The sequence below is a fragment of the Fusarium mangiferae genome (assembly GCF_900044065.1).
Source record: "Fusarium mangiferae strain MRC7560 genome assembly, contig: FMAN_scaffold008, whole genome shotgun sequence".
Taxonomy (NCBI): Eukaryota; Fungi; Ascomycota; class Sordariomycetes; order Hypocreales; family Nectriaceae; genus Fusarium; species Fusarium mangiferae.
In genome coordinates, this window is record NW_024573928.1 from 114923 (window position 1) to 133769 (window position 18847).

At 45.7% G+C, this 18847-nt stretch overlaps 11 protein-coding genes across 11 annotated transcripts; 7 read left to right on the top strand and 4 right to left on the bottom strand.

Annotated features, from left to right (window-relative positions):
• Positions 1–700: 700 nt before the first annotated feature.
• FMAN_10944 (uncharacterized protein) lies at positions 701–1254 on the top strand (the record flags this gene model as incomplete). The annotated part of the gene is made up of 2 exons (XM_041833693.1): positions 701–852; positions 900–1254. 2 exons carry the CDS (start codon positions 701–703, stop codon positions 1252–1254), a joined length of 507 nt encoding a protein of 168 aa, XP_041684031.1.
• A 1202-nt stretch (positions 1255–2456) lies between these two features.
• On the bottom strand, positions 2457–2966 carry FMAN_10945 (uncharacterized protein; the record flags this gene model as incomplete). The annotated part of the gene is made up of 3 exons (XM_041833694.1): positions 2457–2535; positions 2596–2827; positions 2885–2966. 3 exons carry the CDS (start codon positions 2964–2966, stop codon positions 2457–2459), a joined length of 393 nt encoding a protein of 130 aa, XP_041684032.1.
• Positions 2967–3762: 796 nt separating this feature from the next.
• Positions 3763–4274, top strand: FMAN_10946 (uncharacterized protein; the record flags this gene model as incomplete). The annotated part of the gene is made up of 3 exons (XM_041833695.1): positions 3763–3850; positions 3902–4145; positions 4196–4274. The coding sequence occupies 3 exons, from the start codon at positions 3763–3765 to the stop codon at positions 4272–4274; spliced, it is 411 nt and encodes a 136-aa protein (XP_041684033.1).
• An 892-nt stretch (positions 4275–5166) lies between these two features.
• Positions 5167–6504, top strand: FMAN_10947 (putative acetylxylan esterase; the record flags this gene model as incomplete). Its single annotated transcript, XM_041833696.1, has 6 exons — positions 5167–5619; positions 5669–6040; positions 6091–6165; positions 6222–6338; positions 6396–6432; positions 6485–6504. 6 exons carry the CDS (start codon positions 5167–5169, stop codon positions 6502–6504), a joined length of 1074 nt encoding a protein of 357 aa, XP_041684034.1.
• Positions 6505–6979: 475 nt separating this feature from the next.
• On the bottom strand, positions 6980–7966 carry FMAN_10948 (uncharacterized protein; the record flags this gene model as incomplete). Its single annotated transcript, XM_041833698.1, has 2 exons — positions 6980–7780; positions 7856–7966. 2 exons carry the CDS (start codon positions 7964–7966, stop codon positions 6980–6982), a joined length of 912 nt encoding a protein of 303 aa, XP_041684035.1.
• Positions 7967–9206: 1240 nt separating this feature from the next.
• FMAN_10949 (related to NADPH:quinone reductase and related Zn-dependent oxidoreductases) lies at positions 9207–10513 on the top strand (the record flags this gene model as incomplete). The annotated part of the gene is made up of 5 exons (XM_041833699.1): positions 9207–9316; positions 9369–9436; positions 9497–9801; positions 9879–10075; positions 10132–10513. The coding sequence occupies 5 exons, from the start codon at positions 9207–9209 to the stop codon at positions 10511–10513; spliced, it is 1062 nt and encodes a 353-aa protein (XP_041684036.1).
• Positions 10514–11429: 916 nt separating this feature from the next.
• FMAN_10950 (uncharacterized protein) lies at positions 11430–11972 on the top strand (the record flags this gene model as incomplete). Its single annotated transcript, XM_041833700.1, has 1 exon — positions 11430–11972. The coding sequence occupies one exon, from the start codon at positions 11430–11432 to the stop codon at positions 11970–11972; it is 543 nt and encodes a 180-aa protein (XP_041684037.1).
• A 180-nt stretch (positions 11973–12152) lies between these two features.
• Positions 12153–13180, bottom strand: FMAN_10951 (uncharacterized protein; the record flags this gene model as incomplete). The annotated part of the gene is made up of 3 exons (XM_041833701.1): positions 12153–12232; positions 12286–12712; positions 12767–13180. 3 exons carry the CDS (start codon positions 13178–13180, stop codon positions 12153–12155), a joined length of 921 nt encoding a protein of 306 aa, XP_041684038.1.
• An 828-nt stretch (positions 13181–14008) lies between these two features.
• FMAN_10952 (putative Zn-dependent hydrolases, including glyoxylases) lies at positions 14009–14851 on the top strand (the record flags this gene model as incomplete). Its single annotated transcript, XM_041833702.1, has 1 exon — positions 14009–14851. One exon carries the CDS (start codon positions 14009–14011, stop codon positions 14849–14851), a length of 843 nt encoding a protein of 280 aa, XP_041684039.1.
• A 309-nt stretch (positions 14852–15160) lies between these two features.
• FMAN_10953 (uncharacterized protein) lies at positions 15161–15960 on the bottom strand (the record flags this gene model as incomplete). Its single annotated transcript, XM_041833703.1, has 4 exons — positions 15161–15316; positions 15365–15482; positions 15536–15786; positions 15835–15960. 4 exons carry the CDS (start codon positions 15958–15960, stop codon positions 15161–15163), a joined length of 651 nt encoding a protein of 216 aa, XP_041684040.1.
• A 395-nt stretch (positions 15961–16355) lies between these two features.
• Positions 16356–18191, top strand: FMAN_10954 (uncharacterized protein; the record flags this gene model as incomplete). The annotated part of the gene is made up of 3 exons (XM_041833704.1): positions 16356–16561; positions 16612–17506; positions 17559–18191. The coding sequence occupies 3 exons, from the start codon at positions 16356–16358 to the stop codon at positions 18189–18191; spliced, it is 1734 nt and encodes a 577-aa protein (XP_041684041.1).
• Positions 18192–18847: the final 656 nt, after the last annotated feature.

The window sequence follows — 18847 nt, forward strand, 5'->3', positions numbered from 1 at the left end:
GGTTGGGCATTTGGTGGTTTTTTTGCTGCGTTGTAGTTTTTCCACCTTAATCTAGTGTCCTTCTTCACTTGCATGTATAGCAATTATACTAGACTCAAACACAAACTACTTGTATTTCTTTACAATACTTGTTCATAGCCTTGTATTTCTTGTTCCGGGCTTCAGTAAATGCTGTTAGTACCTAATAGCATATGTTACAAACACTGGGCACTTAACTATGCAGAGTAATATAACAACTGCCGAGCATGCATGATATACAAGCGGCAAGACCACAATGGTCCAGAAAGATTGAACTCTGATTGATGATTTTCATACTTGCATTCCATTAACTGCCGACAGTTTCTCACGTACGGGCAAGGAGGCTATACACAAACAGTGTCGAGTGGGACATTCGTATTACTAGGGTTTAAAGTTTAATATGTAGGTTCGGGCCGGGAACTTTTAATCTTTCTGCCATTGGCTGTAACGGTATGGGGACTTTACAAAGCTTATAATATTAATGAAACTCTATAAACTTCCGCGAGTATAAAAATGCGAACCCAGTACTCCGTACCCCGAGTTCTATTCAAGGTACTATCACATACTTCCGCGGTTACAAAAGTGCAAACTCAGTACCCCGAGTTCTATTTAAGATACTATTCATCTCTTACAGTCAACTTCAAGCAATACATCCAAATCCCCTTGGTTGCAAACTTCCAACATGAAATTCTTCACTCTTCTCGGTTTTGTCTCTCTTGCTCTGGCGCTCGCCACCAAACCAGTTGAACGCGATGTCAAGGAAGACACCAAACATCCTTCCCTTGAAGATGTGAAATACAGCAAGATTGACGGTACAGACGTTGGGTCGATCAAGTATGTTGCAGCCTTCTCCCCCTCCTTGCCAAACTAACAGGTCACAGAGTTGCCAGGTCAGATGTCCAAGAACGAGGTGTCGTCAGCCTTGAGAAGCGTCTTGATGGCATTCGGGTTCCCTACGGCGTTGCGGATCCTCAACCCATGCTTATGGCTGGAGTCACTATCTCATTCATTATGGTCGGAAAGTGGGTGAGGCAAGGAAGTCATAATGTTTACACCTACGTCTGCAACGGTCTGAAATTCTCGAACCCTACTTCCCGGAACAAGGTCGTTAGTGTAGCGGCTAATGGAGTCGCTCTTCTGAGAAACCAGCCAGTCCCATCTCATTTGGCCGCTCAGATTGGTGCACCCTCAGAGGGGTATGGTAGTGAGATTTCCATCACAATTGGAAACTCCTAGTGAGCTTGACTTAGAGAAAGATAGGAGACTGTATCTTAAAGGAGAACAGTTTCGGAGAGAATTATCTTACTTTCTACCTTGGGGATGCTGGGTAACAAGATGTGTACTCCCCTCTTTGTATAGTTGTGGCGGTGTTTCTATAAATCATAAAAGGTACTAGAACTGGTATCGGCTTTGAGATATACTCCCTATCATCTGAACATATCGAGAGTAGTACTTCTGTGACTTCGGTGTCACTCTACAGCTGGGACTCTATTTGCACTGCACCAGTAGGTCCTACTACTCGGTAGGATATCCTCGCCGCACTCGGTAGTACTATTCAACCCTTCCGCGTCCCATAAGCAACCTTAGCTTCGATTGGTGCCTCAGGCACTTCCGCTTCCTGGCTGCACGACGGACTTCAACTTGGAAATACCACAAACCTCATCTGCGATCGCTGAAGCCAATTATGGTCCTCCTTAGTAGCGATGAAGCCCATTATTATGGTCGCTCTACAACCACCTGTATCAGCGACATTGTTATTAACCTCAGGAATAAAAACGACTTTCGACTCCTAATGGGGCTGGGTTGCAGTGTTCTACAAGAAATGATTTCATCTTTACCCTATACAGTGATATTCGCCACAATGAACAAGACCCTGACTTGAATACACGTGTTGAAGATATCTTAAGTTCTCTCTACTGATTAAAGCTCTGAGGCACACTTTGCTTCAAATAACACCAATAGTGGACGTTTCGTCAATGATAGCGGTCTATCAGAGCAGAACTCAGTATTTCTAACGGTCCGGAATTGGCAGACAGCTAGCAAGATAACGAATCCTTAGTTATAATAATAAACCGTTAAGTTCTATAAAACGACAAGTAGCCAACCTGTATAGTGTGAAAAGTCGTATAGGTCCTTGTAGTCAAAACGAATGACCTGTCCTATCCCGAGACTATCTACGGCACCAGTCTTCATAACGATTAGCACTCTCGCAAGTTGTTTCTGTTAATTCTTCTATCTACAGAAAGACCAGCCCTGGTGTTGGCATTATTCCTCCTTAGTGTCAACGGCATTATCTCGTTTCAAGATAAGATGTTTCTTGTGACAGTAACTCCTGATGCGATACAATACTCTCTATTAAACTAATCTCCGTCTCAGTGCCCCTCTTGTTACAATCCAATGCACTTACAGTTCAGCCCAAATGCAGTGTGTTACAATGTCTAAAGGTTTCGAACAGTATCACAGCCAGTGATAAGTTCGAAATAACGAGCTGCGCTGTTGAAATCCTTCAGATACAAACTAAAGGTCGTTAAGTTAGATAACGTAATACAGTAACGCGAAAATAGACATAGTACTTACTCATGACCAGGAGAGCCTTCGCCTTCACTATCATCAATCACATACATTCCATCTGTCCAGAAGCATTGCACGTTCTGATACCCAGAAGAACCCTGCTTAAAGAGATCGCAATACTTGTCCAGATGGGCATCATTTCGGGGGCTTGTGATAAGCTGCACTCGATATCTTCTCAAGGCAGCTTCACTCCAGTTGGAAATCCATTGCAGGGTCAACTTGCAATTGGCACGCTTGACTCAGAATGATATTTAGTACTGAAAAGCCTTTATCTTGTATAGGTTGGGGGAAATACCTTCAGCAGTATCGGCAGAAGCAGGAACAGTTGCAGCAAGCGCTGGAACAGTGGCAGCAAGGGTGATGATTGAGAACTTCATCTTGGTAGAGTTAGATAAAAGAGTTGAATGAACACTGAATATACTTGTGAGTTTGGTATTCTTGTAGACAAGAGTTCTAATTTATAATTGTTCCCAGTCGCTTGGGCCAGGCTGGAAATTAATGTCCTCAAGCGCTCGGCCCCATGTTCATGGTAGAAATGAAGATGGTGGATGAAGCTGACAGTCCGTGGCATTCTCCGCTGTCACTATCGGGCCTTTCAAGCAGGGACCCAGACACCCTATCTCGAGATATATGGAGCATAAGGCAGGCCTGCTCCATTAAACTATCCACTTTAAGCGGCTCAACAAGCTACACCGCAATGAATAGTGGTTCTGGCGTTGCACTCATTCGGTAATAAATCAGCGCCAAGCTTGGGTTTTGCGAGGACTCCCTACATTTAGTTATTCATGCCCTTTCAAAAAGGAGGCTTACCATCTACTATCAAAAGCGGCCCGTCCAGTCCTTAATCCATACTCTATATGGTATCGCAACTGCCTATCGAAATAAGCCCTCCGTATTGTAGTCCATAGAAGGAATGCAGGCATGCGACTGTGATCGGCCCTTTACTGGAGGATTGTCGCTTTACTAGGCAAACCCACTAAGTAGCTGCAAAGGACAGTAAGTTGGACTTAATGTCACGAGTCCTGAATGAGTTGGGGTAAATCTTAAGTACTTGGTCGCAATGTACAGACTATAAAGTCGAGGGCTGATCCAGCTTAATGTGCTGTATCTGTCTTTGCTTTATTCATCAAGCATCAAGCATCAAGCATCTCGCCTTGTCCAACCTAAATCAACATGAAATTCACTCTCCTCACCCAGGCCGCTCTAGCCATCTCTTCCATTACTGGAGCTTTGGCGAACCCTACTCCCGATGTTTCCTCTAGTATGGCGCCCTCCCAACCTTGAAGATATTCATGTGTTAACTAAATATCAGGCTCTGATATCGACAAGCGGGCAGACTGTTCGTTGACAGTCCATTACACCAAAGTCTGGGTTGAGTCCGGTTTGGATCGATATCGAATGTGGCTTATTACCGCCCCTCGCAATGATAAACACCTCCAACTTTACTGCGAGGCAGGATATAATGCATTCTATCTCACAAATGTCCAATGCTTCTGGGGAAGTGATGGAAAATACTACATTGATGCAAGCGTGGCCCGAGGCCCTGCAGGACATAAGTATATATACCCGAATCTGGCTGGTTTCCTTTCTTATTTATGATCTCTAGGACCATCCAAGACACACACTCAGCGATGTGTGACGACTACGAAAGGCTCACCGGATGTGGAACAAACAGAGAGTTTTAGTTCAACCTAGTACTTAGGGATCTCGCTGAGATTCTACTGGGCGTGGCTAGCTTTGAGTCTTGGACATTAGTAAGATACTCATAAGAGTGGACTAGAATAATCGCATAAAAACCAGAACAACTAGTATATCCTAATGTAAATCTCTCAATAACAGAGTATGGGTGGATGCATTTAACTCAAACTGTATGATCCGCTGAGAAGGTCTCGACCACCCGCGACAACCACCAAACTAAACAATTTCCATCCAGGGCATTGAGGAGAAGGATCTTGAATCTAAATCTTTAAATGTTTGCTTCGATATTCCCAATCTCCACTAAAGCGGAAGCAAAGCTTTTTCCCAAATCGGCTATTGACGCAAATGGCCGAGATTTGGGGCTCAGAGCTTCAATCAGTATCCTGATCTCAACGGAAATGACCTTACGAGTTCCGTGTCTAAATAGGGTTCCGTGTCCGAACGTGGAATGGTGGGATTTCCCTCTAACAAGGTTCTTTCTATGCATGTTCAGGTTGACCCCGCACTTAACCGGCACAGACACAGCATTAAGGTACCTCTGATGTAAACCGAAGTCCAGTGCTCATTTTCCAAAAAGAGGGCTCCGTGTATGTATGGTTTGAGAATGTCAATCTTGAATGTGGTATGCAGAAGACCAAATAAGTACCGTAAAGCCGATGATCGTGCAGGTCTGGTCCGTAATTAGCCAATAAGGTTCCGTTCTTGTAGTTGCCACTTCTGCCATTTTGGCCAAGAGCGAAACGGAAGCTCATGATCCGAACGCCTACTTAAGGCCTGTCGATGCCAGGTCATTCATCGCTTTGTGTCTATTTAGTTAAATACGCTGCTGCCGTCGTTGGAATCGTGAACGCAACAACCCATCCGCTCCCTGTTGTTACAATGAAGTTGCCAGCCTGCGTCAGCCTCTGGCTGCTAACTCTTCTTCACCTGGCTCTGGGTGCCGAAGTTGTCCCCAGGTCTACCTTTACTGAGGTCACCAACTATGGCGATAACCCCACTGGTACTCGAATGTGGCTATATGTTCCAAAGACGCTAGCTGCAAGTCCTGGCATAGTAGTCGGTATCCATTGGTGTACCGGTAGCGCCCAAGCATACTACCAGGGCACCCAGTGGGCTCGCAACGCCGAGACTTATGGCTTTATTGTCATTTATCCTTCGACGCCATATACCCAGGATAATTGCTGGGATGTGGCATCCAAGATGACCTTGACTCATGATGGCGGTGGCGCTAGTACGTCGATCGCCAACATGGTCAGGTTCGTTACCAAGGAATATAATACCGATAAGTCCAAGACCTTTGTTACAGGAACTTCCTCGGGAGCTATGATGACTGTATTTGACAAAAGTGTCACTCGTCAAGATTAAGCTAATACAGAAGCAGAATGTCATGGCGGCAACCTACCCTGATATTTTCGCAGCTGGAATCGCATACGCAGGTGTCCCGGCCGGTTGCTTCAAGAGCCAAGACAATATTCCAGATTTCTGGAACTCCACATGCGCCAACGGCCAGTCCATCTATACTCAAAATCAGTGGGCCAATGTTGTTAAGGACATGTATCCTGGATATGATGGGCCACGACCGAAAATGCAAATCTATCACGGGTCGGTAGATCAGATACTGAACGTGCAGAACTATTACGAAACCATTAAGCAATGGACTGGTGTATTTGGCTATTCTACCAATCCACAATCTACGACGCCGAACGTGCCACGAAGCCCGTACACCAAATACACTTTTGGCGACAAGCTACAGGTAAATATGAGTAACTCACTTTTAAGTAATACTGCTAACATGAATAACAGACATTCTTAGGCCAAGGAATTAACCATTCCATTGACGTGTTCCCGGAGGAAGACTTGAAGTGGTTTGGTTTCGTTGTGAGTCAGATCAATGTCTATATCTCTTACCTGTTCAACGCCTAACAAAGCCCTAGAATGCAGTAACGCCATCACCCACTACTACAGCCACCACACCTACAGACACGGGTAGTTCAGGTAATTCTCCCCAGTGGGGTCAATGTGGTGGCCTAGGGTGGACGGGTCCCACGCAAGTAAGCATCTATTTACTCAATAGGCGTTTTTGCTTGAATGTACTAACAGGATCGCAGTGCGCAGGTTCTTTCAAATGCATCAAGATTAACGATTGTAAGTGCTGTGTAAATATTCAGGTCTATGCATTAGCTAACATGTATACCAGGGTATTCTCAATGCCAATAGTTATTCCTTCGACACAGTCCAGAGTTAAATCCATCGCCAGTGTCAAAAATTAGGCAATTGTCTAACAGCTATCGCCAATTAGGGAAACCAGGGAACGCGATTCATAGTATCTGTAGAGTATCCTACTTGCTAGCTGAGCGATCTTCTAATTCTATTTGGTGAACTGGTCTGCCTGTAGTTGACTTCAAGTATCCCTAATACTGCCTCGACTACTCCACTTGAATCTGGCAAATATACTCGCACATGGTCAAATGCCCGTCCCTAAGTTTTGAGGTACCTCCGAGTCCTGGTATTCCGTAGCCGAATTATAGAAAATGGTGTACGCTGATGCCTTTGCGTATATCTAAGGTAGGTACCCAGCATTTAAAAGGATAACTCGGAAAACAAGCAAACTTATAATAATGTATCTCACGACCATATTTTCAAGATGCTATATCCGCATGCTAACAATAATATTTCTCTACTGAGGGGAAAGCTAACTGCTTTGCGATTTGACATAACGGTCGAGAAACTCGATCTGCGCTTTGATGTTCTGCTTAAAATAGTCGCCGACATAGAGATCAAAATGTCCACATCCATCAAGGTAAAGCAGCTGTTTTGGTTCCCGAGCTTTATTAAAAGCATCCATCTGGTATTCTGTTTTTACCAAGACGTCGTTACCGGGAACAACAAATAACAGTGGCGTTGGGGAAATTCTGTGAATCATAGCCTGACCCTCAAATAGGAGCATGTGCAGTTGGGTTTGCGAAGTGATGAAGTTCCCCCAACGGCTTCCACAATCTTTTTGAAGATTAACCACATCATAGGCGTCCTTTGTGGGAAACATGGCGTTTGTTTTGGCTGGGTCAGCAGACTCTCGATCAGCAGCAACCAGCGGTATCGTTGGGGGTTCGGATCCGGACGTGATCTGACGCCGGTCCTCCAGCAAAGTCGGAATACGATCTTTGAACGCAATTGATCTAGTCTCGCCAGAGACAGCTGGGCACTGGATGATAGCAGCCTTGATCCGCTTATCGACCGCTGCGGCGTAGATGACATTGCCACCGGAGAAGCTGGTACCCCAGTATACTATCTTGTCCTTATCAACAAAGGGAAGACTTGATGCATAATTGAATGCATCATAATAGTCTGCTTGCTGTAATGGCGGGTTGGACTCCTGTCGAGGAAGGCCATCACTATCTCCCCAATTGCGGTTGTCATATAACAACACCACGTACCCTGCGTCTTGAAAAGCCTCGGCAAATGACCGCAGCAGGAAATGGCGAGTCCCACCAAGCTAGATCAACATGACATATTAGCGATACTGTAACCTGAAAATGCGACATAAGACTGGAAGCTTGAGAATACTGACACCGTGGGTCATCATGATACATGGCGAAGTCTCCTCTTGGGCGTATAGAAAGCCACGAAGTACGATGCCATCACACGCTCGAAATTCGACGTCTTGCCGTGGGAGTCCCATATTTGTAATCACTTGTGGTATGCGTGTTGAGAACGTGAATGGAGGAGAAGATGAGCAAGTTTAGACGATACAGGCGGCAAGTAGGCTATACTTGGTCGACTGCAGACCACACTCACCGTCATATAGTCATTGAATATACGGAATGGCTTGATGCATGGCATTCGACAAAAACCTAAAGTTTCTAAAACGCAGCTCCAGAAAGGTACACCTTTCTCAACACTGGAACGGATAATTATGCCGGATTGATAATCCAAAAGTCCTCTTACTATGTATTAACAACCCGTGCCGGCCTCGATTTGTTAAATAACCCGATGATTACTATTCTGTGCCGTCTTGGATGAGATCACGTTAGCCGTCGGCCATCCCACGTACGTTATCCACTTAAAGACACCTCGCAAAAGGTTTCCGGATAATAGTTCACGGAATCCTTCGTGCCGAATATTTAGCGCTAACTTCTACCCCGGCCGGCAGTTTTGTGTTCAGAGAGATGAACTCGGCAGTTGCGGGGCGAGTGTAGGGTCCTCCAGTTCTCCGTATATTGTTGGGGGAGGTCTATAATGACAAATCCACCTCGTCTATTCCATGACCCCGGGATGCAAATCAATGGCTTATTATCGCTGTGTTACAGGTGCCTTACTCAACCCCGTTGAAGTCACTGCATAGACAACTTAGACGATTGAGAACTTGGGGATATCACTAAAAGTATCGGGCCCGGACCAAGAGAGAGTGGAGATGCCGAGGCTTGAAGGTGGATCTCATCAGCTGGTCCACTTATTCTACATAGCGTAGAACCATGTGTCTCTAATAGCGACGCTGACTAGTGACGCTGACTAGCGATCACCATGTCGCTCGGAAGGTTGGTCCAGTTAAGACATGCACCCTAAGCCTACTTTTAGATCGGGCCTCAGGCCAAGCACAACTCGAAGCCTGTCATGGCCGATTGATTGTCTAGCTCGCTGGGTTGGATCACCTGCACCAAAGACAACTGATAGCATAGGTTTAATAATCAAAAAGCGAGTCGTTACTCCCCTCTACTCAAGACGAGGCGGAAAAGGCGGCAACACGTCGGATATTAACCCCATGACATCGGTGTAACTTAGATAGCTGAAAGCCCAATTGATCGGTGCCGTAGTCCTAATAAACTCAAAGGCACCTCTATACTTAGAGAGCATCCATTTTCTACGTATCTTGAGATCATTTAATCTTGAAAACACCAAAGACCTACATCCTACGCTTCACAATGACTACCATGAAAGCAGTTGGCGTTGTCGAATACGGCCCTGTCGATAACCTTGAGTCACGTAACGTTGCGCGGCCAGGTGAACCGACTGGCCGTGATGTTCTGGTCAAGTGAGTTGCCCATGGTAAAGGCCTTACCGTCTGGGTCTAACCAGAACTTCAGAGTCCAGGCGTGCTCTATCAATCCCATCGATATCAAAATAAGATCTGGAAAATATGATGATGCTCCAGGTAAATTCATTCCAGAGCTTCACACCCTGTGTTTTGGATTGTATACTAAATAAGGGAAAGACTACTACAAGCACGCGCCGAAGGGCTTCCATATCATTGGATATGACGGTGCTGGAGCGATCTTAGAGGTTGGCCCTGAGTGCAAGTTTTTCAAGCCCGGTGACGAAGTTTCATACGTTGGTGCTACAACGCGTCAAGGTAGCTACTCAGAGTACCAGCTCGTCGGCGAATTCTCATGCACTTTGAAGCCCAAGTCGCTGGACTTTGTCCAGGCTGCAAGCTTTGGGTTGACCTTTGGGACGGCTTACCAGTCTCTGTACCACCGGCTGGAGATCAAACCCAATGAGAACGTGGGCATTCTGATCGTGAGTTGGATTTCTTCCTGATCACCCCGTGTGTCATCTTTCACCCTGACCGACCGACTGACTACGCACTGATATAGATCAATGGTGCTGGAGGAGTTGGAAGTGCTGCTATCCAGCTGGCACGCAATGTCTTGAATCTACCCGTAGTGGTTGCTACTGCGTCTCGGCCGGAAACCATAGACTTTTGCAAGAAGAACGGCGCCACACATGTTATCAACCACCGAAAAGATCTTGTGGAGCAAATCAAGGATCTGAGCTTGAGCGTTCCAATCAAGTATGTCATTCTCCACTGGGTTATTAAGTTTGAATACAGCTTATTCAACCGAATAGGTATGCCTACATCTTGGCCAACACTGAGCAGTATATCGACGCTATTGCCAAGATTTGCATGCCTTTTGGCAAGGCTTGCACTATTGTCCAGGCTGATGTCAGTCTTTATGGGACTGAATTTATGTCAAAATCAATTACCTTCGCATGGGATTGGCTAGGCTCAGCTGCCTACCATAATACAAATCTCGAGAGTTATCGTGAAATCTTTGGTACTATAGCGCGTCTGATGGATAAAAAAAAGCTGGTTCCTACCCTGGGTAAGCGGTACAAGTTGACGCTTGCTGGACTGAAGGAAGCCCATAGACAGGTCGAGTCTAAAACGACAATAGGCAAGGTTGGCCTGGGGATCAATGAGCCCGGAGAAGGGGCTCCCTTCGTTTGATATAAACATTAGGCCGCAGATGGACTCCAAGCCCGGTTAGATAACATTTAAGTCATTATTTCTCTAGTGCTTATGCTTGCTGGAATAAGCGTTGTATCAGAACTTTAGTTTATGGCTGTCTTTATTTGATATCGCGCACTTCATCACTGTCGCTATGCTGTGTTGCGTTGTCATCTAAGAGATCCATTGCTCGACTAAAACTGAACGAAGATACTGAGAGTTATTGAATAACTCTTTAGAACCAGATCAGTCTCACCCATACACTCCCGTGCACTCCTATAATGGGATCCTATTATATCAATTAATCTCTTCACCAACCTAAAATGACAATTCATGGTCAGCTACAATTACGCCTAAAAACATGCAAGTCATATCTAGGGAAACGGAATGGCCCTATGGTCAATGCATGAACTATTTTATTCTTATTTCTCAAGAGGAAATGATGTTCCCCATTTTTGATCAAGTCTGAAGCCGTGCATCAAGCACGGTGCAAACCATGACTTCGTAGACCAACTAAGGATGGACTCTCCTTTCGTGCCGCTTTGCTTCACGTTCTAAGCTCAGGGAAAGGCAAACAAACGCCTAATACTTGATGATTAATCCAAATGACCAGAGTCGGCCAAGTTTACTAATCCAGAGAAGCCGTACCAATCGTCACGAACCTGAAGACACGTATACGTGGCACATATGTCTACACAGAGTTTACAAGGGTGGAGCGGATGATCATAAGCCTCGGCACTTCCAGAATTCTCCACAAGCTCGCCATGCATAAATGGGTTCAGCCATACGATAATGACTTGGACGCTCATATCCGACATACGATTATCAAAGGATCTCAAGTGTACAAACTGCCCTTAGTTATTCAATATCTTTACCGTCCCAACCTGATCCTGATACATACGCCTCGAAGTGCACAATGCCTCGAGTTGTCAGTCACATCTCCGGTGCGCAGTGGGAGAAGGATGAACCACAGTCACCGGCCCAAAGGTTCTTCAAGGAATACGCCAATGCCGTTGACTCAAGGGGCTACGATAGCGGTTCCGGTCTCAAGTTCTATTCCAAAGATGTTATCTTCCATAACCAGAATAATGCCGTTTACTACGGAGGAGATGAAATGTGGGCATGGATGAAGAAGCTTTTTGAGGTGTTTGAACGTATTCATCACGACTCAATCCATTACCTGGAGATTGAGCGCGATGATGGGACCAGCCAGATCTACAGCCAGAATATTCGAAACCTTTGGCTCCGCGGAAATAAAGGAAGCAAACCGACTGTTAGCATTCCCCTCACGATGATTGCTATCATTGGGAAGAGTGGAAGCGATGAGACTCCTGAGGGGCTGCATTTCAAAGAGGTCTGGCTCTACTGGGACACGGCCCTTCTTCTGCCTTATCTCCCCAAGGAAGCTGTAGTTTTCAAAACGGAGAATATCTTGCACGAGGAGAAGGACGAGGTTTAGGGGCAGCGATTCAACTATAGTTCTATATCTCAATACAGCGCTTTTCATATTATTATGCTGCTATTGTGTTGAAATTGAACTCATGCCATGGGCCAATATCTGAATGCTCCTTATATTTCGTTTGCTCTAACTGCCACGAACTCAGTTCCATGCCAACAAAACTAACTACCCTAATGATAGTTATTTTTTCCATGTCGTAATACTTTCTGCAAAGTTTACGATATCGTCTAAAAGACGATCTGCATAGTTAAGGATGAGCACTATATAATACTGGTTAACGATGCTCAATCTTGCGTTGAACATGCTAACTTACCATGTCCTCCTTCGTCATATATAGTCAGCTTTGCTCCAGAAACCGCCTTCTGGACAAGTTCTGCGCTTACTTCAGGAGGCACGGCTCCGTCGCCTCCCCCGTGAATAAGGAGAAAAGGCTTCTGAAAGTCTTGCCCGAACTGCTTTATCTGCACAGACAGGTCTTCTCGAGAATAGATTTGTATGCAGCGTTCAAGCGCAAATGGATCATTCTCCCAGAAGATATTCTCGAAAAATGCAACCTGCTTCTCGGGGACCGAACCGGATGATCCAACCCCAAAAGGCCCCTTGAAGCCGTTGGCGAGGAAGTGAGGTCTATCTTGCCTTATGGCCATGATAGCGTCGTCCCATACGCTTTGTGGCGGAGCCTTTGGGTTTTGGGGTGATGCTGTAGGATACGGCAGGCAGGTGCTTATCCACAACATACCCTAATACATTAATCAGATGTTGACTCTATGAAGCTGGCCTGTCACATAACTGACCTGGCAGTTTTCCTGTACATAGGAGCTGCTTAGATACGCCATCAGGGCTTCGCCCGTGCTCATGCTGGTAGCGACAAAGACAAAAGGCCCTGGCTGGATTCTCTCCAACAGACCGGATAAGTCTTGCGCAAGCTCTTTATAGCCAATGGGAGTCGTAGGATCATGCCCAGACCACTCGCTCTTACCAAAACCTCGCCTATCGGGGGCGATAACACGGTATCCGTGGGTCTCGCAAAGTGGCAGCAGGATCGGGTCGTACATACGAGATGAGAGAGGCCACTGGTGTAGAAGGACCAGAGTTAGGCTCTTGGCTACCAGAGGCAGTTCTGTTGCAAGCGCTGGAGGTCTACCTTCTGGCGCATAGTAACGGTAAAACAGTTCTGCGCCATCAACGGAGCTAGAGTATCGAGGCATCTTGATTACACAAGAGTTAAACAAAGACTGATGATATGGATGGAATGTGCAGTACAGATTCGTTGCGCTCTGAAACCCCGATCAAATATAGATTCATCAACCAGAGCATGGATTTGTAACGCGCCAAAACTGATGCGGCATTGGAACTCGGAGAATTAAGTAACTGTGTTACTACTACATAAGTCTGATTACTATTCAGCGTTACTTGTTCACTTACTAATTCCTCCGTCCCCCGCTTTTCCAGATATAAGAATAATGTTGCGGTAAAGGAAAGTGGAGCCCATTGCCAGCCGGCAGTCTAACAGGTCTATGTCACAGAAACTTTATTGCTAGTTAGCGCCTTCAGAAACCAAGAACTGGGAGGACTCACGTCGACCGAGTGTCTGTTTTGATTCATCCAGAATCGACAGGATATTAGGGCTATAGGAAGAATATAACTTCAGTCAAAGGAGGTGAGCATGATGGAGAAGATAATGAACATATGGTCATCAAGCCTATATTATCATGCTATTCTATTATGTCAGGGTTAGATCATTCTCGTAGTGGAGTATCTGATCTGGAGTGTTTACCCTCCTGCTAGTGCAGCGAAACCCCGACTCTATACTCAGTTGTGGATCAGACCTCGGCTCCTTGCGATTACGAACTGTACACGTCGCCTGTTGTACTAGGATCTATTTCTCAGCAGTATGCTGACAAATAGCTAAAAGCTTAGAACACTCGTCTATTAAATCTCCCTTGTCATGGAAGTAAGGTGATTCAGTCCCCTCAGCATCATTTGTGACAAAGCCAATACACAAGACCGCCCTTCACAAATCACCTTGTTTCAATATGGGTTTACAGTACAAAGTCTTTTTCAGTAAACGCAATTCGGCCACTAGGACTGGCCCAGCGGGTCATGATCACCTGAAGTGGGTGCCTACTTCTTCCACCCTGATATACGGCGACCAAGATGCTGTTTTGGTTGACGCCCAGTTGACTTCCAGGGCGTCAAACGAACTATTAAACTGGGTAGTTGAGAGTGGCAAAAATATTACCCATATCTATGTCACACATGCCCACGGCGACCACTTCTTTGGTAGCGCGCCCATTTTGGAACGATTTCCCAAAGCAACCTTGGTCGCAACGCCTGAAATCGTGGCCAAGATGAAGCTAGAGACTGCACCAGAACGGATGACTGGGCTTTGGGAAAAGCTATTTCCGGGCCAAATTCCGCCCAATTTGCGGCTTGCGGAGCCCCTTCGTCAAGACTATCTTGAACTAGAAGGTGAAAGGTTGGAGGTGGTCAGGACGGGTCACACGGATACTGACGATACGACAACTCTCTGGGTTCCCTCTCTTCGACTTGCCGTGACTGGCGATGCTGTATACGCAAACACTCACCCATATTTGGGAGAGTCTGGAACAGCTATCAAACGGAGTGAGTGGATTAAAGCACTGGATATCATCGCCGCACTCCAGCCAAAGCATGTCGTGGGCGGACATAGTGATCCGAGCCGTCCATTTGGGTTCGAGGCAATTAGGGATACCAAGACATATTTGGAGGACTTTGAGAAACTGAGCGCTGAGACGGAGACAGCCAAAGAGCTTTATGACCGCATGATGGATATTTATCCGGACCGCCTTAATCCGGGGTCTCTATGGGCAGGGGCTATTCTGGTCCATCAGTCGTAGAATAAGATAAACCCGATATATGACAATAAATCTGTTACGAGAAGTCAAAGCGGCTCAAGAATGGTATCATCATGGCAATAGTGTAAAGCTTTACGATTGCTGATAGCACGTCTACCAATACCTCATCGCGACGAATTGTCGATGCTGCGGATACACAATCGCTAGGGAGAAAATCACGAGCAAGGCAGAGCAGTTGTATTTGGCCTCAGGAGAACCATGTCCGAGTAAGTTGGAACTATCCTGTAAAAGTCACAGTCTGCTAGTATTTAATGATAAAGACTGTTACCGCAATTACAATTGATCATCTTTCTAATTTGACGCTGTCAAATCTTTCCACGCTGGCCGGTTGCTGACACGAGTCCACCATGCGCCTAATGACGGTCTTTTTGTGATCTCATCCTGCAACTCCAGACGCGACAGAAATTGAAACCAAGGGATATGGTATATATCAACCAGCGAAAATTGCTGAAAACATTTAACAAGGATTCTATTCGGAAGACGAAGATAACTCACATTTCCGGCAAGGTGCTCGCTATCATAAAGAACCTTTTCATAGTGGTCCATGACCTTGGCCAAGTCCATTTCTAGTCGCTTAACTGTAGCCCTGTCTGGATCGCCTCGCCCCATAAACCTGTCCGTGTGAGTGCGATGCATTGTACGAAAGAGTTTTAAAGACTCAAGTACCTTTTGAAGATTTTCTCATATGCCAAAGATTTCATGGTTGGATCGAAGTAAGAATATTCCACACTTGCAGCTTGCTCGTAAGTCGCCAGCTCCGCGTAGTCTTGTTCCGTTCGTCTATGCAAAGGGCTATGTGGTCCGTACTTTGCGACCAAGTACTTGCAAATCGCCCTTGACTCAAATAATCGAATCCCGTCATCGTCGAGAACCGGAATTCGTCCGAACGGGTGGAAGTCTTGCACATAATTGGGTTCCTAAAGAGGATAAGTAACGGCATAATCAATGGATATATGGCTTCCTACGAGATGCTCCCCTTTCTGCATGTTAATGTTGGATAGTCGGTAATCAGTCATATTTAGTTCTGAAAGGACCAGCAACACTCGTTGAGTGCATGTTGATTGCCGCGATCCATATAGGATAAGAGTCATCTTGGTAGTAGCTATTCACTGTACTATAAATCAGTGCCGTAGGAGTGCCTTGCGAAGTTCGCTTTCGGAAATGAAGAAAACTAGTAGTAATTATTATATCTAGGAATCAAGATCGCATTTTAAAGATAAAGATTCTAGGCTATATAGTAGATGGACCTTGGCATAGGAAAGTGTGGAGGAGCGGTGGAGTATTCGGGATGTGGAGTCGGCGAAACCAGAGGCGGAGGCGATAACTCGCACGGCACGGCACAGCACGGCATATTGCAATGCCCGCTACGGGCCGTCCGTCTTTGGGATAAAAGAGACGTGACCAGTATTATCGACTCTGGAATAACCATCAGCCAAACAACTAGGTGCAGCTTCAATATCTCTCAGCTTTAAGAAACAGCCCAAAAATGCCTTCCGAGGATGTCTATTCCAATCGTAACGTACCGAGCCAATTCGATGATACAATTCCAGTCACCCAGAGTCAGAGGACTTTGTTTGAATTCGGGACGTTCGATCATTCCGAGATTCCACTAGAGCCAGAAGAATGGCCTGTTATTATCATCGGATCAAGTATGGTAGGAATGACTTTGGGCGTGCTGTTAGGATACCATGGGTAAGACTCTACCACTCAACTCACATACCAACCTTGCTGACTCTTTCCAGTATCAACTCGGTATCCTTCGACCGCCATCCTTCCACTGCTATACACCCCCGCGCAGCCTTATTCCTTCTGCGCTCTGTCGAGATCTTCCGCCAGCTAGGCCTTGAAGACGAACTCCGCTCAGAAAGCGCCTCAAACTTTGATCTTGACGCTGGAATGATCATTGTTGAGAAGCTAGTAGGAGGAAAGGTCCTGGAAAGTATGCAAGAAAGTGATCCAGCAGAAGTTGCCAAGGCTAGCCCGAGTCGTCGCTTATGGCTTACCCAGAATATGTTTGAGCCGCTTCTGCGCAAAAGGGCAAAGGAATTTGGTGCCACTCAGGAGTTTAACGAGACCGTTGTCCATTATGAAGAGCTATCGGACGGTGTACTCGTCGTGGTGCAAAACGTTCAATCGAAGGCTTACAGGAAATTCAAGACCAAGTACTTAGTTTCTTGCGATGGAAATAGGAGTGCGACAAGGAGAAAAGAGGGTATCGAATGGCAAGGCCCCGGGGTCCTCGGCGAGAGTATTTCTATCAACTTCAAAGCCGATCTGACGCCATACCTCGGAACTCGTGCTAAGCATGGGGTCACTTATATTTCTAACCCTGCTATCGATGCTGGCTTTCGCCTCGAAAGCGGGGGCAAGGCTGGATTTATGATTGTCACACGAGCAGGCGATAAAAGATCCTTTTCGCCAGACTCAGTTTCCGAACGAGATGCGAAGCAATATTTCAAGGAGGCGAGCGGCATTGAGGACGATATTGATATCAAGGTCGACTCTATTTCGTACTGGTCAGTAGCTGCCTTCAACGCCGAACGCTTCATGAGCGAAAATGGCCGTGTCTTTATTGCGGGGGACGCAGCACATGTAATGCCCCCAACTGGTGGAATGGGCGGTAACACCGGGATACAGGTAATTGATCTCGGCCTCATAACAAAACTTTCAAGCAAGCTGACCTACTTAGGATGTTCACAACCTGGCATGGAAGCTTGCATATGTTCTGCGGGGAAAAGCTAGCGCTTTGCTTCTTCAGACCTATGACACTGAGCGACGGCCAGTAGCTGAGTTCACGATGCGCCAGGCTTATTCAAGGCTTCAGAAGCGAGTCTTTCGCACAGTCCCGGATGAACCAGAACTTCCCGACATTGTGTGTGAGATAGGGTATCGTTACCCTTTTGTTGCTACTGCAAACATCCAAAACACCAACAGCGACAAGTACGAAGACCCGCATGCACCACTCGTATCGTCAGGGAGCCGGCTCCCACATGTGTTACTTGCACGAGACAGTTCACAAATATCGACCTTGGACTTAATTCAAACAAATTTCGTTCTTTTCGCCACTGGTCAATCATCACCATGGATTGAAGCGGCCAAAGGTATTACACCTAAGATAGACTCTTACGGTATCGATAAACACACTGGTACCTTTAGGGATCCTGACGGCACGTTCAGTCGTATTTGTAGGCTCTCTGAAGGCGAGGCTTTCCTTGTCCGGCCCGATGGATTTATTGCCTGGCGAGGGGAATGGGCAAAGGATGGGCATAGAGATAAACTACAGAAGGCATTAAAGCTTATTTTATATTTCACTAAAACTTAATAAAGATAAGCAATAGAACTTATCTATTTGCTTTAGAGTTCTCTTTAGAGTTCCTTTTAGTATCTCTTATATTAGATCTTAAGTTTTACTTTATGTATTATATATTTCTTAGCAGGTTACTTATAGTAATAATAATTTTAAAAGCCTTAATTTAATCTATTGCTAATAGAAATAATGATATAAGTTTTTTATTAAGAGCCTTCTATAGTGTATTGATATATTAAATATAGGTCATTATCTTAAGGACTTATACTAATAATATCCTGGTGATTAAAAGCTAGAGGTAGGAAAAGACAAACTCAACAGCAGCACATTACAAACTAACATAGGGCTTTACATAGCTAACCGTCGTTGTTTTACTTGTAGCTTATACTCTGCCCGACGTAGCGCATAAGATTCATCTTATAATGCGACTCTGCATGTCTCAAGCGACCGTGTTCTGTTCTTAGTCTTTCCACCTTGGCAACAATATATTGCTGCCATGAATGTATAGAGATAGGTATCTTGTGTACAGCCATCTCATTCAGTACCATAGCGAAGACTTTCATAGAGGAGTCTGGACCGGCCGGTACCTGTTCTTCTCTTGCCCCGGCAGCAAGCGTCTCATTGATTCCACGGAACTCAGATTCGTTTGTCTTTAAGTCAGCTGCATTAGC